This window comes from Hemiscyllium ocellatum, chromosome 1, assembly GCF_020745735.1.
Source record: "Hemiscyllium ocellatum isolate sHemOce1 chromosome 1, sHemOce1.pat.X.cur, whole genome shotgun sequence".
Classification (NCBI taxonomy): domain Eukaryota; kingdom Metazoa; phylum Chordata; class Chondrichthyes; order Orectolobiformes; family Hemiscylliidae; genus Hemiscyllium; species Hemiscyllium ocellatum.
Window position 1 is genome coordinate 94,218,460 of NC_083401.1, and position 23,747 is coordinate 94,242,206.

The 23,747-nt window shown below is 42.3% G+C and overlaps 1 protein-coding gene across 4 annotated transcripts in view; it reads right to left on the minus strand.

Annotated features, from left to right (window-relative positions):
- cep135 (centrosomal protein 135) overlaps nucleotides 1-23,747 on the minus strand; it is a 137,223-nt gene that overhangs the window by 54,743 nt on the left and 58,733 nt on the right. For all 4 annotated transcript variants that reach the window (XM_060830705.1, XM_060830698.1, XM_060830712.1 and 1 more), the window contains 2 exons: nucleotides 12,562-12,627; nucleotides 4,017-4,167 (listed from right to left, as the gene is read on the minus strand). In XM_060830705.1, the coding sequence (XP_060686688.1) occupies nucleotides 4,017-4,167; nucleotides 12,562-12,627 (217 nt within the window). The remainder of the gene's footprint in view (nucleotides 1-4,016; nucleotides 4,168-12,561; nucleotides 12,628-23,747) is intronic.

A 23,747-nucleotide genomic window follows, 5' to 3' on the forward strand; every position in this document is an offset into this window, starting at 1 on the left:
ATATACGTTAAGGCCCTAGCTATTTCCTCTCTCGCTTCCCTCAGTAATCTGAGGTGGATCCCATCCGGACCTGGCGACTTGTCCACCTTAAGGACTTTTAGAATATCCAACACTTCCTCCCTCCTTATGCAGACTTGACCGAGAGTTATCAAACATCTATCCCAAATCTCAATAACTGCCAAGTCTCTCTCCTCGGTGAATACTGATGCAAAGTACTCGTTAAGAATCTCACCCATTTTCTCTGATTCCACGCATAACTTTCGTCCTTTGTCTTTGAGTGGGCCAACCCTTTCTCTCGTTACCCTCTTGCTCCTTATACAGAGAAACCTTGACTATCCGAATATCTGATGACCCGAAGATTATCTCAAGGTACCGACAGAAACATTACGTCAAAGAGTTGTTTCAACCCTAATTGCGTCTTTTGTTTACAAGTACAATGATTAAAAGTGAACTCGGCTCACTGAAATGCTGCCGAGAACAGTCTTAGACAGTCCAGGAACAGTCTCTAAATGATTGATCTCCCGCCTTCTCTCTCTCTCTCTCCCCACACCATCCTTAGAGTTCTACACATGGGTGAACCCTAAATACCCCCCCTTCCCCAGATAATCTCTCCAACATTGTCCTGTACAGGGCAAAGTAGGAACTCGTCAAAACAATGCGTGTGTGTCTATGTATGTATGTCTGTGCATGCGCGTTCTCTCTCTCTCTATCTGGAGACTTATCCCACAAATGCAGCAGCAGTCTTACAGTTGGTGTACTGTCCGATTTCCCCGGAGATGGGAGTGGACGGAGGGGTGGGTCTGCTGGGGGTGGGGGTCAGACAGTGGGTTGGAAGAGCAAGGTTGTGGGCGGATGGGGAGGCAGTGTTGGATGGGCATACGGGGTTGGAGGCAGGAGGGTGCGCAGGATGGGAGTAGACGGGGTTGGGGTGGATGGGGTTGGGGGTGGGCAGCGGAGTGACATGGGAGCGGGCGGGGGCAAGGAGGGAGTGGATGGAGTTGGGGTGGGTGGAGGTCGGAGTGGGAGCAGACAGGGTTGGGGGTGGGCGGGGCGAGGAGTGGGAGCTGACGGGGTTGGGGGTGAGAACAGACGGGGTTGGTGGCGGGCAGGGGCGTGGTGTCTCACACACATTGTGCTTTTTCCTTGTCTCCTAAATGGGGAGCAGACTTCACAGAAAACTCCGACCCCCAGAGGAAATCAATTAACCAAATAATCAATTATCTGAATGAAATAGCGCCCGCCCATCTCGTTTGGGTAATCGAGGTTCCTCTGTATATGAAAAAACGTCTTTGGGATTTTCCTTAACTGTGCTTACTGAAGATATTTCATGACCCCTTTTAGCCCTCTTAATTCCTCATTTCAGATTGTTCCTACTTTCCTGATATTTTTCCAAAGCTTCATCTATTCTTCAATCGCTTAGACCTTATGTATACTTTCTTTTTCCTCTTAGCTGGTCTTACAATTTCACCTGTGATCCACGGTTCCCTAATCTTGCCGTATCTATCCTTCATTTTCACAGGGACATGGCTGTCCTGCACTTTAATCAACACCTTTTTAAAAGCCTCCCACATACCAAATGCAGATTTACCTTCAAACAACTGCTCCCAATCCATATTCCCCAGCTCCTGCCGAATGTTGGTATAGTTGGCATTCCCCCAACTTAGCACTCTTCCTTTAGAACCACTCTCATCTTTGTCCATGTGTATTCTAAAACTTACAGAATTGTAATCACTATTCCTAGAGTAATCCCCAATGTGCTATTGCTCCAGCACTTCATCCATAATTTTTAAAAAGTTCTAGAAAATATATATTTCTTGCTGCTTTTGTACTTCTGTCTTTGCTACTTTTTAAAATTTCCCGAAACAGTTTTCTCCTCTCATCACCTATCCCTTTTCATTTACTTTTATCCTCTTTAATTCAATGTCATGTGGGCAGAACTTGATTTTGCTTTGAAATGAAAACAAAAAAAATCTGCCACGTCTCAGTTGTTCAGAAGGAAGTCACAATGTGATTAGGGACGCCTTGAAGTGCATTAGACATCAGGTGTGGTCTGATAAATGCTGGTATGGGAGCTCGGGCAAGTAGACGAGCCAATTGGAGTCAAGTTCTATAGTTGTACATGATAACACAGGTGACACTTCGCTGATAAATGTAACTGATATTCGCAGCCAAGATTTTCTTCCCTATTTGTCTGATTTGTCACACACAGATTCAAGAGTTAGAACCGGACAAATAAAATTATTTCTAATTAAATACTGGGAAGTTCAAAAGTATTGAATTTTCATGCTTACCGAAAACCTTGCTTCCTGACCACCATTTCCAATCCTCGCCTGGTCAATCGAAGCTGAATGTTACCATTTTCAACTGTAAGGCATTGTGTTTTTGACCACAAATCAACTCCATTACGAAGACTGCCCAATTCCAACATTGTAATATTGCCAACTGCTATCCTGTCTTAGCAAATTTGCTGTGTTACATCATGTTACATCAAGGCATGACTGTTTCAGTGCTTTCTGGGCTGGCCTCTCATTTTGCACGCCAAATAGACCTGTGCTCATCCAAATCTTTACTGCCCTACGCCAATTCTCAAAAAAGTACCATTCACCCATCACCACAGTCCTCATCAGCCTAAATTAGCTCCCGAATAAACAAAAGATTAATTTAAAGATTCTCAACCTTGTTTTCAAGTTCAGGGTCTTCTCATTCCCATTCCCTGCAACCTACTCCAGCTCAACCATCCATTGAGATCCCTGAATTCTTCAGTTCTGGCACCTTGCGCATGGCAAATTTTAGTTGTTTCAGCATTGGTGGCCAAACATTCAACTGCCAAATCTCTAATATTTCAACCCTAAATTCTGGATTATTTAATAAATCATATCTATTTCTGGACACTATGTTCAGCCCAGCTGTTATGCACAGTCAGAAGGACATGTTGTTCGATGCAATCTATTAGTTGTTGAGACATACAGCTTGTGGACCTGGATTCTCGTTGGCACTGAAAGTTATATGCCACGTTAACTCATTGTGTGATGGCAGAATGTCTTTTTGGTTTATGGCAGCATCTCGTTAGCAAAGAATATGAATGGTGTGTTCACTACAAAATAACAGCATGAAATGGCTAGATTTACCTTACTTAAATTGTTGAGACACTCCCCTTCCAGGGTTATCCAAAGAAAAACATACTGGACATTAATTCAGGATCATCAAGCAGGCTTTCAGTACTAGGTAGTACTGCATGTATTCACATACAGTTCCCTGTTCGGCATAGGCGAAAGAGATTTGTGCATAACTGCACCTTTTCCACTGAGAAAGGGTTACAATAACTGCCAACTCTTGTTGCATCCCTCCCAGCAATGCTTGGACGATCAAAGTCTACTTACCTGTTTGGAGGTAGGTCAGTTAGCAAATATTGACAGTTAACAAATACAATTGTATCTGCAAGTCAACAAGAGTCCAACCAATGAGCACCCTCTTATTATGCTATATATACTGGTGTTCCCTATCCAAGTCTGGTTTCTTACATTCCAGTTTTGATGAGTGCAAGATGAAAAGATTGATTTTGTGTCCATTTTTCATAATGTAATTGAAGTACAGAGATTAAACAAGTACAGATTATTGCTATATTACACCAGAATTTGTAAGGTATTTAATACTATAAAAGAGTGAAAATGTTAATTTCAGAGTAGTACCAAAAGATAGCTTTCATATTAGCTATAGCTTCATGAGATGAGTACAATACTAAATTCAAGTTACGATGTAAATGTTTTTTAAGGTCATAAACAACAAATTTCATGCTATTACAGGGACAACTCAGTTAATTTTCAGTCAACACTATGCCTATATACATTCAATACAGCAAAGCAATTTCTATGAAAATGAACTAGATTAAAATCAACTACTACATCTAACTGAAAAAAACTAGTATTTCGTGATTGCAGAAATTCAGGAAAGAATGCATATTTCCAAATCAGATGTACAGAAATATTACATTTGTTTCATGGCAGATCATCGATTACCTGTTGCTACTTGTTTATCAACTCTTTCAATCAGCCTTTGTTTATCCTGTTTTACTTGATTTAACAAATCGCTGAGAGTTTCACTTTCTTCCACTTTACATTGTAAATCTTCTTGAAGCTTGTTGTTGTCAGCATGTGTTGCAGTAAGTTCCTAGAAACAGTATTGTAATTATATGTTTGGGAAATAATTTAAAATGTAGTAATTAGTAAGAAATATCAAATATTTCATGAGAGCATTCATTAGACTGTTATAATTATAATGCTGTGAAAATACCCTCCGCAAATTAATGTTAACATATTCACACTTAGCTTTATTGTAGTAATTCTCCCAAGATATAGACTTTAGCTGAAGAAAGTCCCAGCCGCAATTGGTCATTACATACTTGCTACAGGATTACTTCACAGAGAGGAAATTTTGAATACTTGTTTGACTCGAGATGGGTAATGCTTCAATGAGACCCCATACCTTCCATTATAAGTTAGCAAGGTTAGATCTCATGGAATACAGGGAGAACTAGCCATTTGGATACAGAACTGGCTTGAAGATACGAGTCAGAGGGTGGTGGTTAAGGGTTGCTTTTTAGACTGGAGGCCTGTGACCAGTGATGTGCAAAAAGGATCGATGCTGGGTCCACTGCTTTTCATCATTTATATAAATGATTTGGATGTGAACTTAAGAGGTATGGTTAGTAAGTTTGCAGATAATGCCAAAATTATAGGTGTTGTGGACAGCAAAGAAGGTTATCTCAGAGTGCAACAGGATCTTGATCAGATGGGCTAATGAGCCAAGGAGTGGCAAATGGAGTTTAATTTAGGAAAATGTGAGGAACTGCATTTTGAAAAGGCAAATCAGGGCAGGACTTATACCATTATTGGCAAGGTCCTGGGGAGTATTGCTGAACAAAGAGACCTTGGAATGCAGGTTCATAGTTTTTTGAAAGTGGAGTTGAAGGTAGATAGGACAGTGAAAAAAGCATATGGTATGCTTTCCTTTATTGGTCAGACCAGTGAGTATAGGAGTTGGGAGGTCATACTGCAGTTGTACAGGACATTGGTTAGGCCACTTTTGGAACAGTGCGTGTAATTCTGATCTCCCTCCTATAGGAAGGATGTTGGTTCAGAAAAGATTTACAAGGATGTTGTCAGAATTCGAGGTTGAATAGACTTGGGATATTTTCCCTGGAGCGTCAAGAGGCTGAGGGATGACCTTATAGAAGTTTATCAAATCATGAGGGGCATGGATAGGGTAAATAGACGAGGTCTTTTCCCTGGGGTGGGGGGAGTGCAGAAATACTGGGCATAGGTTTATGAAGAGAGGCGAAAGATTTAAAAGGCACCTAAGTGGCAACTCTTTCACGCAAAGGGTGATGCATGTATGGAATGAACTGCCAGAGAAGGTGGTGGAGGCTGGTAAATTTACAACATTTAAAAGGCATCTGTTTGGATATATGAATAGGAAGGGTTGAGAGGAATATGGGCCAAGTGCTGGCAAATGCAAATAGATTAATTTAGGATATCTGGTCAGCGCAGATGAGTTGGACTGAAGGGTCTTTTTCTGCACTGTACATCTCTATGACTCTAAGTGCCTCTTTCAGCTTTTAGAATCCATAAGATTTGGGCCTTACTCACCAAAAGAGGTAATATTTGCCCCATTTCCCTTATAATCTGTTACTGGCATCAATAAAACCCTATATTCATCATTAACAAGATATTATCAATGTGCTTGGTGACTCGGGCCTGTGCTACTTCCTAAAATGGTGAATAATTGTGGTAATAGCAGCAAACATACACCAAGTTCTTTCTTTCAGTGAAGAAAACATCAATGAACTATACTGCCATGCAGTGAAATGATTCAGAGACCCTTGTAATAAATATAGTTTTGGAGTTGGCTGACAGCAAGTTACAAGGTACCAATTAATTCAAGAAGCTGAATACCTTGTAAATTGCCAGAGCAAACCTGGAATAGTTCAGTAGAACCAGAGAATGAAAGATTATCAAAATGGTGTTTTAGTATCAACTCATATTAAAAGATCAATTAAACATAAAAATTATGACTAACATTTTTTCATACCCACTAATATTACACATTTTGTTCCTTAGATGATTAGTGTGACACAATGAAGGCATTGAATTATGATGACAAGGAATTGGTTAAGATGCTTCAGGGAAAAAAAACCTGACAGCAACATGAGGTCAACTGTACTACTAGTATAAAAATAAGCAAGATTGTGGTGTGTGTTGCAAAGGATCTTTGAGAAATTAGGTGTGACTAAAAATAGGACAGTAAACTCAGGATTATTACGCTAGTTCAGTGGAGTGAAAACAGATTAGTCAAATCACAGCAGGTGGTCGAAGTGATAGAAGAAGAGACTTTTTCAGATTCAGGATATTGACAAGATGCCTGGAAGTAAGGAGACAGCCAAGCTGGGTTGGTTTCAGTAAAACCAATTTCTTCATAAGGACCTGAACAGAGCAATTAAGGATTTAAACTAGTAAACGAGGGGAGAGAAAATCTTGAGTGTAGAGAGAGGGACAACAGATAATTACGTTTAGGGAGCCAAATAATGTAAACTAGAAAGGTTAAAAGAACAGGTAGGGTTTTGAAAGCAACATATAATCTAGGGCAGATAGAAAAGGTTAAGAAAGACAATGAGAATGAGAGTGAGAGTGAAGAAAAGTATAAGATAATTATAGAGAGGTATCACAGCTGTTTGTTAATCACTTCTGAATTCTAAACTCTTTGAATCCAGAACTGTACAATATAGACTGGTATGTCCATGCAAAGCTAGTTAAGTTGACTATTGAACAAAGGTGGTAATGGATACCCTTGTCACAGAACTCCCTAGTGAAATCAAGCATCCAGAAAAAAAGACAGATCTACCCAAAGTTACAACAGCTACCTTACAGAAGGGAAGAGGCTAACTTGCACCTCACCTAACGCATAGTGACCTTCAGTTTAAACTCAGTTGTATCTCTCTCAGGAGAGAGCAGCCTTTGGTCGTCTGACACTATGGCAATTTTCACTTTCATTTAACATTACAAACTACTCTGAACAAAACCCAGCCCAGCCAGTGATAATGTCACTGAGCAACTAAAAGACCTAGGCTAGTGCTCTGGGGACACAGTGGAATTGAAGTGAAACTAATCGGTTAAAATGAAGAATCAAAATTGTGATATGAAAGACTTCAGATTTTTAATAACTGTTCATGGACTAAATGAATTGACAAATGATAAACTTTTACACATAGCAATGACTCTGTCTGGAAAAAACTGTTCAGAAACAAAGATAGGCTGTTACGCAGAGACTCAAGCAATTAGCCAGGTCTTGCCGAGATTGCATAAACAAAACTGCTTTGACACCTCCTTGATAAACTGGATGCTTTATTGCCACATGGACAAGTGATTAGCCTGCAGAAGAATTTAAGGAGTTAATCACAGGGAAGCTGTGTCTTCGAATGACATTTCAGGTCAAAAGTAACTAGAAACAAAGAAATTTCTTTTGAGAAGGAAGCCAGCTTCAGACTTACAGTAACTGGAATGAAAGCACTCTAAAGAAATCATCAATATATCACCTGAAAAATGAAAGTCTGTCTAAGATTCGAACATCAGAAGAACTCAACGATAGAACTTCGAAGAACAACACTGCAAAAGGACCAAACCCTGGAAATTCCTCCCAGAGACAGATCATTGTTGATCATGGACAGATTTCACCATTAATCAGGTAGTATCTAAGTTGGGTTTCAGGGTTATACCTGCTTACTTGAGGGCTCTAATATTTGGTTGCTACATTACTTGATTGTCTGTGCAATTTCTAAATAAGAAGCCAAATTAAAGGTAACTTGTGGTCATTCACCCACAACAAAATAGTATCATGATGCCATAAAACAGACTACTGCCAGTTGTCATAAAACCCCCATGATTTATTAATGTACTTCAGGGAAGAAATCTAACTTATCTAGTTTGGGCTAGATGTTACTCTAGATCCACAGCAAGGATGGACTTTTAACTACCTTCTAAAATAGCCTAACAAGCCATTCAGCTCAAGGGCAACAAATGCTGAGATTGCCAGTGTCACCCAAACCAATGAAACCTTTCTAAATAAGTTCCACTTTTCTTCATACTACCTCATCAGCATATTTTTCTAATCTTTTCTTCATTTGTTAGATCGAGTGAATCCTTAGAAGAGTATAAAGGAAGTAGGAGTATACTTAAGAGGGAAATCAGAAGAGCAAAAAGGGGACATGAGATAACCTTGACAAATAGAATTAAGGAGAATCCAAAGAGTTTTTACAAACACATTAAGGACAAAAGGGTAATTAGGGAGAGAATAGAGCCCCTCAAAGATCAGCAAGGCAGCCTTTGTGTAGAGCCACAGAAAGTGGGGAAAATACTAAATGAGTATTTTGCATCAGTATTTACTGTGAAAAAGGATATGGAAGATATAGACTAGGGAAATAGATGGTGACATCCTGCAAAATATCCAGATTACAGAGGAGGAAGTACTGGATGTCTTGAAACAAGTTAAGGTGGATAAATCCCCAGGACCTGATTAGGTGTACCCGAGAACTCTGTGGGAAGCTAGGGAAGTCAATGCTGTTTCCATTGCTGAGATATTTGTATTATCAAGAGTCACAGGTGAGGTGCCGGAAGACTGGAGGTTGGCTAACGTGGTGCCACTGTTTAAGAAGGGTGGTAATGACAAGCCAGGGAACTATAGACCAGTGAGCCTGATGTCAGTGGTGGGCAAGTTGTTGGAGGGAATCCTGAGAGACAGGATGTACATGCATTTGGAAAGGCAAGGACTGATTAGGGATAGTCAACATGGCTTTGTGCATGGGAAATCATGTCTCACAAACTTGATTGAGTTTTTTGTGGAAGTAACAGAAGATTGATGAGGGCAGAGCAGTAGATGTGATCTACTTGGACTTCAGTAAGGCATTCGACAAGGTTCCCCATGGGAGACTGATTAGCAAGGTTAGATCTCATGGAATACAGAGAGAACTAGCCATTTGGATACAGACTGGCTCAAAGGTAGAAGACAGAGGGTGGTGGTGGTGGAGGGTTGTTTTTCAGACAGGAGGCTTGTGACTAGTGAGTGCCAAAAGGATCGGTGCTGGGTCCTCTACTTTTTGTCATTTACATAAATGATTTGGATGCGAGCATAAGAGGTACAGTTAGTAAGCTTGCAGATGACACCAAAATTGGAGGTGTAGTGGACAGCAAAGAGGGTTACCTCAGATTACAACAGGATCTGGACCAGATGGGTCAATGGGCTGAGAAGTGGCAGATAGAGTTTAATTCAGATAAATACGAGGTGCTGCATTTTGGGAAAGCAAATCTTAGCAGCACGTATACACTTAATGGTAAGGTCCTTGGGAGTGTTGCTGAACATAAAGACCTTGGAGTGCAGGTTCATAGCTCCTTGAAAGTGGAGTCGTAGATAGATAGGATAGTGAAGGTGGTGTTTGGCATGTTTTCCTTTATTGGTCACAGTATTGAGTACAGGAGTTGGGAGGTCATATTGCAGCTATACAGGACATTGGTTAGGCCACTGTTGGAATACTGCATGCAATTCTGGTCTCCTTCCTATTTGAAAGATGTTGTAAAACTTGAAAGGGTTCAGAAAAGATTTACAAGGATGTTGCTATAGGGAGAGGCTGAACACAGGCTGTTTCCCTTGGAGCGTCAGAGGCTGAGGGGTGACCTTGTAGAGGTTTACAAAATTATGAGGGGCATGGATAGGGTAAATAGACAAAGCCTTTTCCCTAGGGTCGGGGAGTCCAGAACTGGAGGGCATAGGTTTAGGGCGAGAGGGGAAAGATATAAAAGAGACCTACAGGGCAACTTTTCATGCAGAGGGTGGTAAGTGTATGGAATGAGCCATCCTCCACCAGAGGATGTGGTGGAGGCTGGTACAATTGCAGCATTTAAGAGGCATTTGGATGGATATATGAATAGGAAGGATTTGGAGGGATATGGGCCGGGTGCTGGAAGGTGGGACTAGATTGGGTTGGGATATCTGGTCGGCATGGACAGGTTGGACCGAAGGGTGTGTTTCCATGCTGTACATCTCCATGACTCTACTACTTTTCCCTTAAATGGATTTACACTGTTCACCACGATTATTCCTTGTGATAACAAGCTTCTCATTTTAACCACACTCCTCCAAATCTGATCTCCTGCACATTTTCAATTTTAATTGTCTTACTATTGGAGGCCATGGTGCCAAACTGCCAAGGGCCTGAATTCTAGAATTTTATCTTTCAGCTTCTCTTTTCTCTTTGAAAATGCACCTTAAAAGCTACCCCCTTTTTCCAAGCCTCCGGTCATCTGCTGTAACATTACTTTTATTAGTATAAGTGTCACACTTGTTTGGTAACATTCCTGTAAAGTGCCATGGAATGTTTTGCAGTGTTCAAGTCTTCAAATAAATGCAAGTTATTGAAAATAAAGACTCTGTAATATATTTATGTTAAAGTTGTCACTATTGTTAGATTTTTATGAACTAATGCTAATATTTGACCAAGTACATCTTGAAATGTATCATTATAGCAGCTTAGTTACCATAGATGTAGTAAATAAAGTAGTATTAGCCAGTACATTTGCTATGTAACTATAAATGATGACTTTGCCCACTCCAAGTTAATTACACTTTACTCTATATGCTCAGCATGTTGGTGCAACTGCTTTCTCCAATGATTGGTGTCAACAGACTGCTTAGTTCATATCAGCAAAATCATGTTACAAATATGAATATAGAAATTTATGATCCATTACATGTAACAAAAATGCAATGTTTACAGTCACAAAAGCAAGATTTTTTTCGATATACTGTAGATTTTTGCAGAGAGCAAGTTTTTAAAAAGTTAACAGGAATAGTCCATCTTGCCCTCTGAGCTTCCTCCGTCATTCAGTAAGATCATGGCTGATTTAATTGCGTCCTTAGTTCCACTTTCCTGCATTCCCCACATGCCCCCTCTGAGCTATTACCCTCAACTCCCTTATAGATCAAAACTCAACCCTTGAATATATTTACAGGACCCACTCCATTGTTCTCGAGGTGGAAAACTCCAGGTGCTAATGATCTGCTGAGAAAACATCTTTAAAGCCAATAAAATAACAAGTGGTCAAAGAATAACAAATCTTTGGATTACTGAAAACACAATATCTGTACAAATTTTCCATCTTTGGCAGCTGATCCATTTTAATTTCCTGTGTCCACATTACAACAGATATGTTTTGTAACATCTAGAGCTGTAATCATAGCTTCCATTGAACATTTCCAGTCAAGATAGTCATGATAGGTTGAGGAAGTTAATACGAAGGCAGGCTCAAAATCTGAACAGAGTGCATGCAACAGAGCCTAAGGGAGTCGGTGAATTAATGTCTTTACAACCATTGTGGAGAGTTAGTATAAACAGAAATAGTGTTATGACACAGAAAGCAGCAACATAACATGTCCTGAAAATAGATGAAGGATGTTCAGAGGTACCACAAGCCAATTATAAGTAAATAATATTCAATTTTCATCACTTACTGCTAACTGTTAGCACGTCCTAAGTTCCAGAACCTTCAACGATTCCTTCCTGAGTATATAACAGTGCCAGATTGTTTTACTGCACAGAAGGAGGTCATTGAGCCTGTTGTGTCTGCCTTGACTTTGAAAGAGCAATTCACCTACTATCTTTCCTCTGATATCGCCCAATAACCAGGCAAATCATCTTGGGTGGCATAGTGATTAGTGGTTAGCTAGTGCCTCACAATGCCGGAGACCTGGGTTCAATTTCATCCTCCTGCAACTGTCTGAATGGAGTGTGCACATTCTCCCCCTGTCTGCGTGAGTTTCTTCCAGCTGCTTTCCAAAGATGTACAGGTTAAGTGTATTGGCCATGCTAAATCGCCCTTACTGTCTGGGGATGTGCAGGCTAGGTGGATTAGCCATGGGACTTTTAGGGTTACAGGGATAGAGTGGAGGGGGTGGGTCTGAGTGAGGTACTTTTTGGAGGACCGATTTGGACTTGACGGGCCGAAAGGCGTGCTTCCACAGTGTAAGGTTTCTAATGACTTTCAGATAATTGTCTAACTCTCTTCTGAAAGCTTTAATTAAACTTACTTCCATTAAATCCTCTGGCAGTGTACATTCGAGAACTTAAACACAAGTTACATGAGAAAGATTTTCCTCATGTCATTTCTGCTTCTTTCACAAAATACTTCAAAGCTGTGCCCTCTTATTCTTGATCCTTTCATGAGTGGAAGCTTCTCTCTATCCACCTTTATTGAAACACATCGTGAATTTGAATGCCTTTATCAAATCTCCCCTAAGTCTTCTTTTCTCTCAGAAAAATGTCTTAATTTCTCCAATCTATTTTCACAACGAAGTTAGTCAGTCCTAGAACTATTCAATCTTTTCTGCATCCTCCCAAATATTTTCAAGTACAATATTCAGCCAATTAAAATTATATATTCAGAACAGATATCAAATTCAGAATTTAAGATTCTCCCAATCCTAAAATAACATGCGTTACAAATGAAAAAAGGGACTTACTTTGGTCAGTCTGGCAATTGTTTCTTCAAATCCTTCCAGTTCTTTGTGCTGCTTCTTAATTTCATCCTGCAAGGATGGAGGTAGATTACTTAATTTTTAGTAATGCCATTCTTCGTGTTCCTTGACAAATTGGGCAATTACATCCTTTTTGTCAACCATTGGCGAAAGATCCATAATCAAGTCAACAAACTGAACTAATGAGTTTGAGAACATGATGAGAATGTGAGGTTTCTGCCACCTAAGGTTAAATAAAGGGAGGGGAGATCAAAATCTTGAGATGGCTGTGAAAGTTAGTGTGGGGGGCATTCGGAGTTAATTTGTGATTGAAGTGATGCGAGGACTTGCAAATTATGATTCTGGATTTGATACATTAGATGGCAATGGCTTAGTAGTTGGAGTCGAGGATGGTGGTAGAAGGCTATTTGTGCGGCCAGTAGCGTACCATGGGGATTCGTGCTGAGTTGTTATTGTTCATGACAAACTTATGAAAATGTGGGTGAATGACAAGTAATTTTATAGATGACACAACTTTTGGGTGAGTTATAGTGAGGAAGGAGGTCTTGGGTTACAGGAGAATAAAGACAGATTGGTCAGATCAGTGGCAGATGGAATTTAACTCTGAAAAAGGTGAGGTGATGCACTTTAGAAGAAGTAATAAGACAAGAGAGTACTTAATGAATGGCAGGATACTAGGAAGCTTAGAGGAACAGAGGGATTTTGGAGTGTCCACAGTTTCCAGAAGGCATGGGGAATTAAGGAGGCGTATAAGATGTGGCATCAGTCATGGCATAGATTATAAAGAGAATGGAAGTTACATTGGAGCTGTATCAAACTCTGGTTGAGCCAAAGCTGGAGAACTGTGTGCAATTATGGTCACTACACAACAGGAAGGAAGTGAATGCACTGGAATAGTGTAGAGGATATTCATCAAGACTTTGCTTATGTTGGAGCATTTTAGCTATGAAGAGAGGTTGGATAGCCTCAGATTGTTTTCTTTGGAGCAGAGAAGGCAAATAGGGGACTTGTTGAGATGTACAAGATCAGAGAGCATAGAGATGGCGGATAAAAAGAAGCTGTGCCCTTTAGTTGAAAGATCAATACAAGGAGGCATACTTTTAAGATGAAGTGCAAGACACTTGTAAGGGATTTCAGGAAAATTGTTTTCACTCATACTTGCTGGGAATCTTGAATGCACTGGGGAGGTTGTTGAGGCAGCAAACATTGCAACTTTTAATAAGTACAATGGATGAACACTTGAAATGTTATATCATTCAGGTTTAGATTAGATTAGACTTACAGTGTGGAAACAGGCCCTTCGGCCCAACAAGTCCACACCGACCCGCCGAAGCGCAACCCACCCATACCCCTACATTTACCCCTTACCTAACACTACGGGCAATTTAGCTTGGCCAATTCACCTGACCCGCACATCTTTGGACTGTGGGAGGAAACCGGAGCACCCGGAGGAAACCCACGCAGACACGGGGAGAACGTGCAAACTCCACACAGTCAGTCACCTGAGTCGGGAATTGAACCCGGGTCGACAGGCGCTGTGAGGCAGCAGTGCTAACCACTGTGCCACCGTGCCGCCCAGGTCTGTGGGCCAAGTGTTGGACAGTTAGACCAGTATAGATAGGTTAGCGCAGTCTACATGGGCCAAAAGCCTCTTCTGTGCTGTATGACTGTGTGGTAAAAATAGAAGTAAACTAGACAAGAGGCTGAGTTTTGAGAGGTTTCGTAAAGGGTGATTTGGCCTTTGTGAAGTCAAATTTTACAGCAGAGAAAGTTTTTGAATAAGTGGAAATGAAAGGCTGGAGATTGCAAATGTCATGGTGGTCAAAACAACCTTGATTATCGAAAAGAGACGGGTGGGGAGTATTTTGTTTGGATAACTGATTGTTCAGATAACAGATGATGCTTTTATGGGACCTTCAGATCTTGTTCGGATAACCGAGGTTGTTCTGTAATTGCGGTGATAACACAAGATATAGAGCTTGGATTTAGTTGTACATTGAGTACATCATTTAGAGTCATAGAGACGTACAGCATGGAAAGACCCTTTGGTCCAACCCGTCCATGCCGACCAGATATCCCAACCCAATCCAATCCCACCTGCCAGCACCCAGCCCATATCCCTCGAAACCCTTCCTATTCATAAACCCATCCAAATGCCTCTTAAATGTTGCAATTGTACCAGCCTCCACCACATCCTCTGGCAGCTCATTCCATACACGTACCATCCTCTGCGTGAAAAAGTTGCCCCTTAGGTCTCTTTTATATCTTTCCCCTCTCACCCAAAACCTATGCCCTCTAGTTCTGGACTCCCCAACCCTAGGGATATGACTTTAACTATTTACCCTATCCATGCCCCTCATAATTTTGTAAACCTCTGTAAGGTCACCCCTCAGCCTCTGACGCTCCAGGGAAAACAGCCCCAGCCTGTTCAGCCTCTCCCTACAGCACAAATCCTCCAACCCTGGCAACATCCTTGTAAATCTTTTCTGGACCCTTTCAAGTCTCACAACATGTGGGCGGCACGGTGGCACAGTGGTTAGCACTGCTGCCTCACAGCGCCTGAGACCCGGGTTCAATTCCCGACTCAGGCGACTGACTGTGTGGAGTTTGCATGTTCTCCTCGTGTCTGCGTGGGTTTCCTCCGGGTGCTCCGGTTTCCTCCCACAGTCCAAAGATGTGCGGGTCAGGTGAATTGGCCATGCTAAATTGCCCGTAGTGTTGGGTAAGGGGTAATGTAGGGGTATGGGTGGGTTGCGCTTTGGCGGGTCGGTGTGGACTTGTTGGCCCGAAGGGCCTGTTTCCACACTGTAAGTAATCTAATCTAACATCTTCCTGATAGGAAGGAGACCAGAACTGCACACAATATTCCAACAGTGGCCTAATCAATGTCCTGTACAGCCACAACATGACCTCCCAACTCCTGTACTCAATACTCTGACCAATAAAGGAAAGCATACCAAACGCCTTCTTCACTATCCTATCTACCTGCGACTCCACTTTGAAGGAGCTATGAATCTGCACTCCAAGGTCTCTTTGCTCAGCAACACTCCCTAGGACCTTAACATTAAGTGAATAAGTCCTGCTAAGATTTGCTCTCCCAAAATGCATTTATCTGAATTAAACTCCATCTGCCACTTCTCAGCCCATTGGCCCATCTGGTCCAGATCCTGTTGTAATCTGAGGTAACCCTCTTCGCTGTTCACTACACCTCCAATTTTGGTGTCATCTGCAAACTTACTAACTGTAACTCTTATGCTTGCATCCAAATCATTTATGTAAATGACAAAAAGTAGAGGACCCAGCACCGATCCTTGTGGCACTCCACTGGTCACAGGCCTTCAGTCTGAAAAACAACCCTCCACCTCCACCCTCTGTCTTCCACCTTTGAGCCAGTTCTGTATCCAAATGGCTATTTCTCCCTTTATTCCATGAGACCTAACCTTGCTAATCAGTTTCCCATGGGGAACCTTGTCAAACACCTCACTGAAGTCCATATACATCACATCTACTGCTCTGCCCTCATCAATCTTCCTCGTTACATCTTCAAAAACCTCAATCAAATTTGTGAGACATGATTTCCCACGCACAAAGCCATGTTGACTATCCCTAATCAGTCCTTGCTTTTCCAAATACATGTACATCCTGTCCCTCAGGATTCCCTCCAACAACTTGCCCACCACTGAGGTCAGGCTCACTGGTCTATAGTTCCCTGGCTTGTCTTTACCACTCTTCTTTAACAATGGCACGTTTGCCAACCTCCAGTCTTCTGGCACCCCACATGTGACAATCGATGATACAAATATTAGATTAGATTAGATTACTTACAGTGTGGAAACAGGCCCTTCGGCCCAACAAGTCCACACTGACCCGCTGAAGTGCAACCCACCCATTCCCCTACATTTACCCCTTTTACCTAAGACTACGGGCAATTTAGCATGGCCAATTCACCTGAACTGCACATCTTTGGACTGTGGGAGGAAACCGGAGCACCCGGAGGAAACCCACGCAGACACGGGGAGAATGTGCAAATTCCACACAGCCAGTCGCCTGAGTCGGGAATTGAACCCGGGTCTCTGGCGCTGTGAGGCAGCAGTGCTAACCACTGTGCCGCCATGCTAAATATCTTAGCAAGAGGCCCAGCAATCACTTCTCTCGCTTCCCACAGAGTTTTCGGGTACACCTGATCAGGCCCTGGGGATTGATCCACCTTTAACCATTTCAAGACATTCAGCACTTCCTCCTCTGTAACCTGGAAATTTTCCCTACAGTCTATATCTTCCATATCCTTTGCCACAGTAAATACTGATGCAAAATATTCATTTAGTATCTCCCCCATTTTCTGTGGCTCCACACAAAGGCCACCTTGCTGATCTTTGAGTGGCCCTATTCTCTCCCTAGTTACCCTTTTGTCCTTATTATATTTGTAAAAACCCTTTGGATTCTCCTTAATTCTATTTGCCAACTCTATCTCATGTCCCCTTTACTTAAACAGTACAGAGTCTATTTGCAGCCTCAGAGAATGTCATCAGTTTAAAGAGTACTGTATTTGAGGTGAAAGCAGAATGCAGTGGCTTTGGGCCTCCCAATGTTCAAATGGGGGAAGTTTTTACCTGTAACTTGCTATTAAACAGATAGTTAAATTGTGGAGAGAAAGACGAGAGTGTGTTCGTGCAGAGACTACCAGGTGTTTTAATAGGCAATGCGCAAATCAGGAAAGTGAGACTAAGGATGAACCTTTGCAGCACTCTGAAGCTAACTGTGACTTAATGGAAAAAGCCGCCATTGCCAGAGATCCACTAGCTGTGCTGGGTAAAGTAGGAGTGGGACCATAGGACAGTCTTGGTGAGATAGCTTGTTGAGGAGACGTGGTGAAATATTAAGCTGATTGAGTTTCATGATGTTGTACGTAAAGGAGAGATTGGGTTAAGGGATTGGAATTGGGAATCATGGCAGAGTTAAGCACAATAAGATAAATATAGAAGGAATAGTGATTAGGGCATTTACATTCAAGGATGAGCTTCTTCAGCAAAGCAGTCAGTGGTGCTTGAGCAAAAAGAAACAAAATCACATCTAAGTACTGGGATAAAAAATGGATGGGTGATAAGAATTGGTTCTGGAGGGGATTGTGTGAAAACGTATACCTAATAAAATGTGGGTGCTCAATCAGAGCCCATGAGAAGCTGTGAAAAATATAAAAAGGATTGACTAATAGAGCAGAATCGAAGAGTGATGCGCTGGAACAGCACAGCTGATCAGGCAGTATCTGAGGAGCAGGAGAATCGACATTTCAGTCATAGTAGACCAATCAAAATTTGAGTTGAGACAAGTGGTGACGAAGATGTCCTCTTTAATTAAAGAAGAATGTTCAGTAAATGAGTCAAAACCTCAAGTACCTCAATGCTGTGTCGTCTTTTGGTGAAATGTGGAGAGACAAAGAGAGAATCAAACCAGTCTAGGCAAGGCAGTGGTGACAGTTATGTGGACACTACACAGAGGGAGACCTAGGTGCGGAGAGGATGATGGTGGAGGGACAGGGCATAGCATGTAAACTTTGCATTTGTAAGATTTATACTTTTGTACAGTTCATAAAGCAGCAGCTAGCAATACAATGAATACAGCCATTGCATTACAACTGAAAAATGGGACAAGTGCTTATATGCCTTTGCAGTCAATGTCCCTAAGTACTGAGTGGCAAACAGATATGTGTTACGATTTTGGAATTTGAGAGTAGGGAAGTTGTACCTGAGTCACTGTTTATTGCACTAATGGAAATTAGAGTTGAGTCCACATGATTCCATTCTTATCTGATCATATACAGAATAACCAGAAACAGCTGCTTATATTCCTGCTTTGCACATTACCGTATGTTTTCCAACAATCTATTCTTAGTCCCTTCCTATTTCTCATCTTGACGACATCATCCAGAAAGCTGGCAACAATTTCCATAGATACTCTGAAAGTAGCTAGTTCTACCTCACCACCAGATTGCTTGACACCTCCCCCCCCATTGCCCCACCTCGTCAATTTTGTTACAGCAGTACCAGATGAACACAAAATTCCTTAACTTAAACATTGGCAAGAGTGATGCTATTGTCTTCAGTCCCAGAAGCAAAATCCCTTCCCTAGCTCTGACTCTAGTCTTCCACCTGGGAACTAAACAACAAAGAACAGCACAGGAACAGGCTCTTCTGCCCACAAAGACTGCGGCAGCACATGATGTCTTTCAAAACGAAAAACCTTTTGTCTCTGATCAGTTTTGTAATTGAAGTTCATTACAGCTGTAACATGACTTGCCAGTTTTTATACGTATGCCCCAACCGATGAAGGCAAGCATGCCACATGCTCCTTGACGTTATCCATTTCAGTGAACTGTGGACCTGTATGCCTAGATCACTTGTATATTGATGCTACTAAAGATTCTGTCATTCACTGTATACGTTCCTCTTGCATTAAGTTTTCCACTATGCACCACCTGGCGCTTGTCCAGGTTACATTTTGTCTGCTGTTTCGCAGGCCAAGTCTGCAGGCTATGGAACAGGAGACAGTTCTACCATTTGGGAACCCCGCACCGCCTGAGTCTACATTTTAGGAACCCTTCACCACCCAATGCACCTTCTACCCAAGGTTTGGGTACCCTGCACCACCCGATTCTACCTCCCACCCAAAATTCATTTGCCTGAATATCCCAGCCGACCCATCATCTCAGCCTGCTCCTGTCCTAGCCCCACTAAGTTGATACTGTCCTATCCACCTCCCCCCCCCCCCCCCCCGCGCCCCCCCCCCCACCCGGTGTAGGAACTCCCCACATACATGGGTGGGACACCACCCATGCCCTCCACTTCCTTCAAGACTTCCACTCCCCTGGCCCCCAACGCCTCATCTTCACTATAGACATGCAGTCCCCTCTACACTTCCATCCGCCATGACCAGGGCCTCCAAGCCCTCAGTTTCTTCCTCTCCCGACATCCCCACCAGTACCCTTCCGCTGACACTCTTAATCGTTTGGCCAAACTGGTCCTCATCCTTCCAATCCTCCCATTTCCTCCAGATGAAAAGGGTAGCCATGGCTGCCTGCATGGGGCCCCAGCTACGCCTGTCTCATTGTCTGTTATGTGGAAAGGTTCATCTTCCAGAATTACACTGGCACCACTCCCCGCCTTTTCCTCCGCTCCACTGATGACTGCATCAGCGCCACCTCATGCTCTCACGAGGAGGTCGAATAGTTAATCAACTTCACCAACACATTCCACCCCAACCTCAAATTCACTTAGACTATCTCTGACACACCTCCCTCTCCTTCCTAGACCTCTCCCTCTCCATCCACGGTAACCGACTCAACACTGACATTTTTTACAAACCCACCAACTCCCACAGCTACCTGGATTACACCTCCTTCCATTCTACCTCATGCAAAAATGCTATCCCGTATTCCCAATTCCTCCGCCTCCATTGCATCTGCTCCCAGGAGGACCGGCTCCATTAAAGAACACACCAGATGGCCTCCTTCTTTAAAGATCGAAACTTTCCCTCCCAAGTGGCTGAAGATACCCTCCAATACATCACACCCACGTCCTGCACCTCCGTCCTCGAACCCCACCCCCCCAACCACGACAAGGACAGAACCCCCCCCACTTCCACCCCACCAACCTCTGCATAAATCGCTTCATCCGCCAACATTTCCGCCAACAGTGGACCCCACCACCAGGGACATATTTCTCTCCCACTCCTATCTGCTTTCCACAAACACCATTCCCTCCGCGACAACCTGGTCAGGTCCATGCCCCTTAACAAGCCACCCTCCCCTCCCGGCACCTTCCCATACCACCGCAGGAATTGCAAAGCCTGTACCCACACCTCCCCACTCACCTCCCTCCAAGGCCCCAAAGGAGCCTTCCACATCCATCAAAATTTCACCTGCACTTCCACATGTCACATTGTATCCGTTGCTCTCGATGCGATCTCCTCTACATTCGCAAGACCGACGCCTTCTCGTACACCACCTCAGAGAACATCTCCGGGATACCTGCAGCAATCAACCCCATCGCTCTGTGGCCAAATATTACAACTCCCCCGCCCACTTTGCCGAGGACATGCAAATCCTGGGCCTCCTCCTTCTTCAACACCCAATGCCTGGAGGAAGAACGCCTTATCTTTTGCCTTGGGACCCTTTAACCCCAAGACATCAATGTGGGTTTCACCAGTTTCCTCAAGTCCTCTCCCCCCAACCTTACCCCAGTTCCAACCTTCCAGCTCAGCACCACCCTCATGACTTGTCGCACCTGTCAATCTTCCTTCCCACCACTCCGCTCCGCCCTCCTTTCTGACCTATAATCTTTACTCCCACCTCCATCCCACCTCTCACTCTCAGCTACGTTCTCCCCAACCCCAACCCTACCCATGTATCTCTCCACCCCCGAGGCTCCCAGTCTCATTCCTGATGAAGGGCTATGGCCCAAAATGTTGATTTTCCTGTTTCTTGGATGCTGCCTGACCTGCTGTGCTTTTCCAGCAACACACTGTCAACTGCAGGCCATCTATATCCTATTATATCCTCTGGCAATCCTCCCCATTATCTGTAGCTCGCCCAACCTTTGTGTCATCCGTTAACTTACTAATCTGGCCACTATATTCTCTTCCAAATCATTACAAACAACAGGGTGCCAGCACTGAACCCTATGGAACATCTGTGGTCCAGTCAGTAAAACACTCATCCATTGCTACTCTCTGTTTTCTATGACTAAACCATGATTTGGAACAGACAATCAAGGTATTTTTCAATGTATAATTTCAGTTACATCACACTGTAAATATTTGCTATAAATTCTGTGTCTTACAATTGTGTCCTCCACAACCACCTGAAGAAGCGGCGCTCTGAAAGCTAGTGCTTCCAATTAAACCTGTTGGACTATAACCTGGTGTTGTGTGATTTATGACTAAACCAGCTCTGCATCCATTTTAACAGCTTACCGCAGATCATTTTGAACCAGCCTGCTGTGCAAAGGCCTTGCAAAAGTTCATATGGACTTACATCTTTGTCACTTTCTCAAAAATTTCAATCAAGTTTGTGAGACTCAACTTTCACTGCAAAAGCTATGTTGCCTAACACTAATAGGCCCATTTTTTCCAAATCTGGGTAACTTTTATCCCTAAGAATCTTCTCCAATAATTTCCCTACCACTGACATAAAGCTGACGGCCTTCAATTTCCAAGATTATTCTATTGCACTTCTCAAACAAAGAAACAACGTTGGTTACAATGTTTGGGACCCTGCCTGTGACTAAAGAGATATAAAGATTTCATATAAAGCCATAGCAATTTCCTCACCTACCTCCCTCAGCATCCTGGGATAGATCCCATCATGTCCTGCTTTTTAAAACACCCAACGCCTCCTCCTTTTTTATATTGGCAAGCCTCAGAATATCAACATTCCTCTCTCACCATCTATCAAAGCCATCTATTTCATGACTACTAATAAAATATTCGTACAGGATTTCCTTCACTTCCTCTGGTTCCACGCACAAACTCCCTCTTCTGTCTTTGAGTCGACCTACCCTTTAAAATGCCTTGGGATCTTCCTTAATCCTGTTTGCCAAAGATATTTTATGGCCCCTTTTAGCCCTTCTAATTCCTTGTTTACTTTCCTCTATCAGAGGCTGAACTAGGCTGTTTAGATCTTTGGTGCTAAACTTGGCCCTGAAATGAGCTTCCAATCACATGTCTGCACATCTCAAACTGCATCTCTGTAAAACCAACCAACTCTGACAATAGCTCAACTTACCTGCTGATGAAACCCTCATCAGTGTCTTCATTACCGCTAAATTTAAATACTCTCATGTATTCAGCACAGCCTTTCACATCCTACCCTCTGGAGACTTGGCTCATCCTAAACTCTGCTGCTACATTTTGACGTCCTATTCATTTATCAACTCCTTTGATCTCTGTCCTATGTTGGCTCCTGGTTAAAATTTATTTTAAAAATGTACACCCTTGTTTTTAAACTGCTCCATGGGCTCACCCTCCCACTGCTGTTAGCTCCTCCAGCTCCATAATACTCCGAGATATCTGAACTCTTTGAATTTTCACCTTTTCAGCATCCTTAAATTTAGCTGTCAATGATGACTGTGCCCTCAGCTTTGTTTGCAACTCTCACATTAAGCAGCCCTTCCTCTGCTCTTATTTGAGACACTATTAGAAACTGCGCCTTTGACTAAGCTTTTGGTTATCTGCTTTAATATCTCCTTGCAGGCTCAGTGATTGATGATTTGTTGATAACGCTTTTGTGAAAGCGTTTTTTTGTTTTCAGCCTTTTCATTGTTTAAAGATGCTATATAAATTCCAGTTAAGCAAAATTCAGTGCATGACATTAAAGTATGATCAGTTATAGGACAATTATAAAACAGTATGCAAGATTAAATATAAAATTTTCTCTTGCAATGTGCTGCCAGAGAACGTGGTGGAGGCTGGTAAATTGCAACATTTAAAAGGCATCTGGAGGGGTATATGAAATGGAAGGGTTTAGAGGAATATGGGCCAAGTGCTGGCTAATGGGACTAGATTAGGTTAGGATACCTGGTTGGTATGGATACGTTGGACAGAAAGGTCTGCTTCCATGCTGTACATCTCTATGACTCTATAACTTTAGATGTCTTAAACAAGACAATGTTACAACATTCTCACTAAACAACTTCAGATGATAATTTGACCTTTGTCTACTTAATACCAGAAGTAAGAATAATTAATTTGTGGGATTAGTCACAATTAAATTTTGTCTATACAGCCTTTTTGTATTTTCATCTTCTTATAATAGAGAAATCTGACTTACAACCCTGAACTTAGCTAACTGCTCACGGAGGTCTTCTATTTCTCTACACTGTTTCTTGGTTTCATTCTGGAAAATAAATAATAGACCCTTGTGAATCTCTGTAAAAGATGAGTATACCAATAGTTGTTGTTTTGAAAAATAGCTTCAAATTAGAGATCAATCACGTTAATAACAGTAAAATGCAATACATGGATCTAAACCAAAGAGTGATAAACAGCACGTTGCTTATTTAACTTTGATTCTCAAAAATGGTCAATCCTCTTAACTATGTATGTCTGCCTTGCCCCAAACATTTGTTTATAGCTTTGATCGCCGATCTCTTTACCCAAACTTATTCATTATATATAGA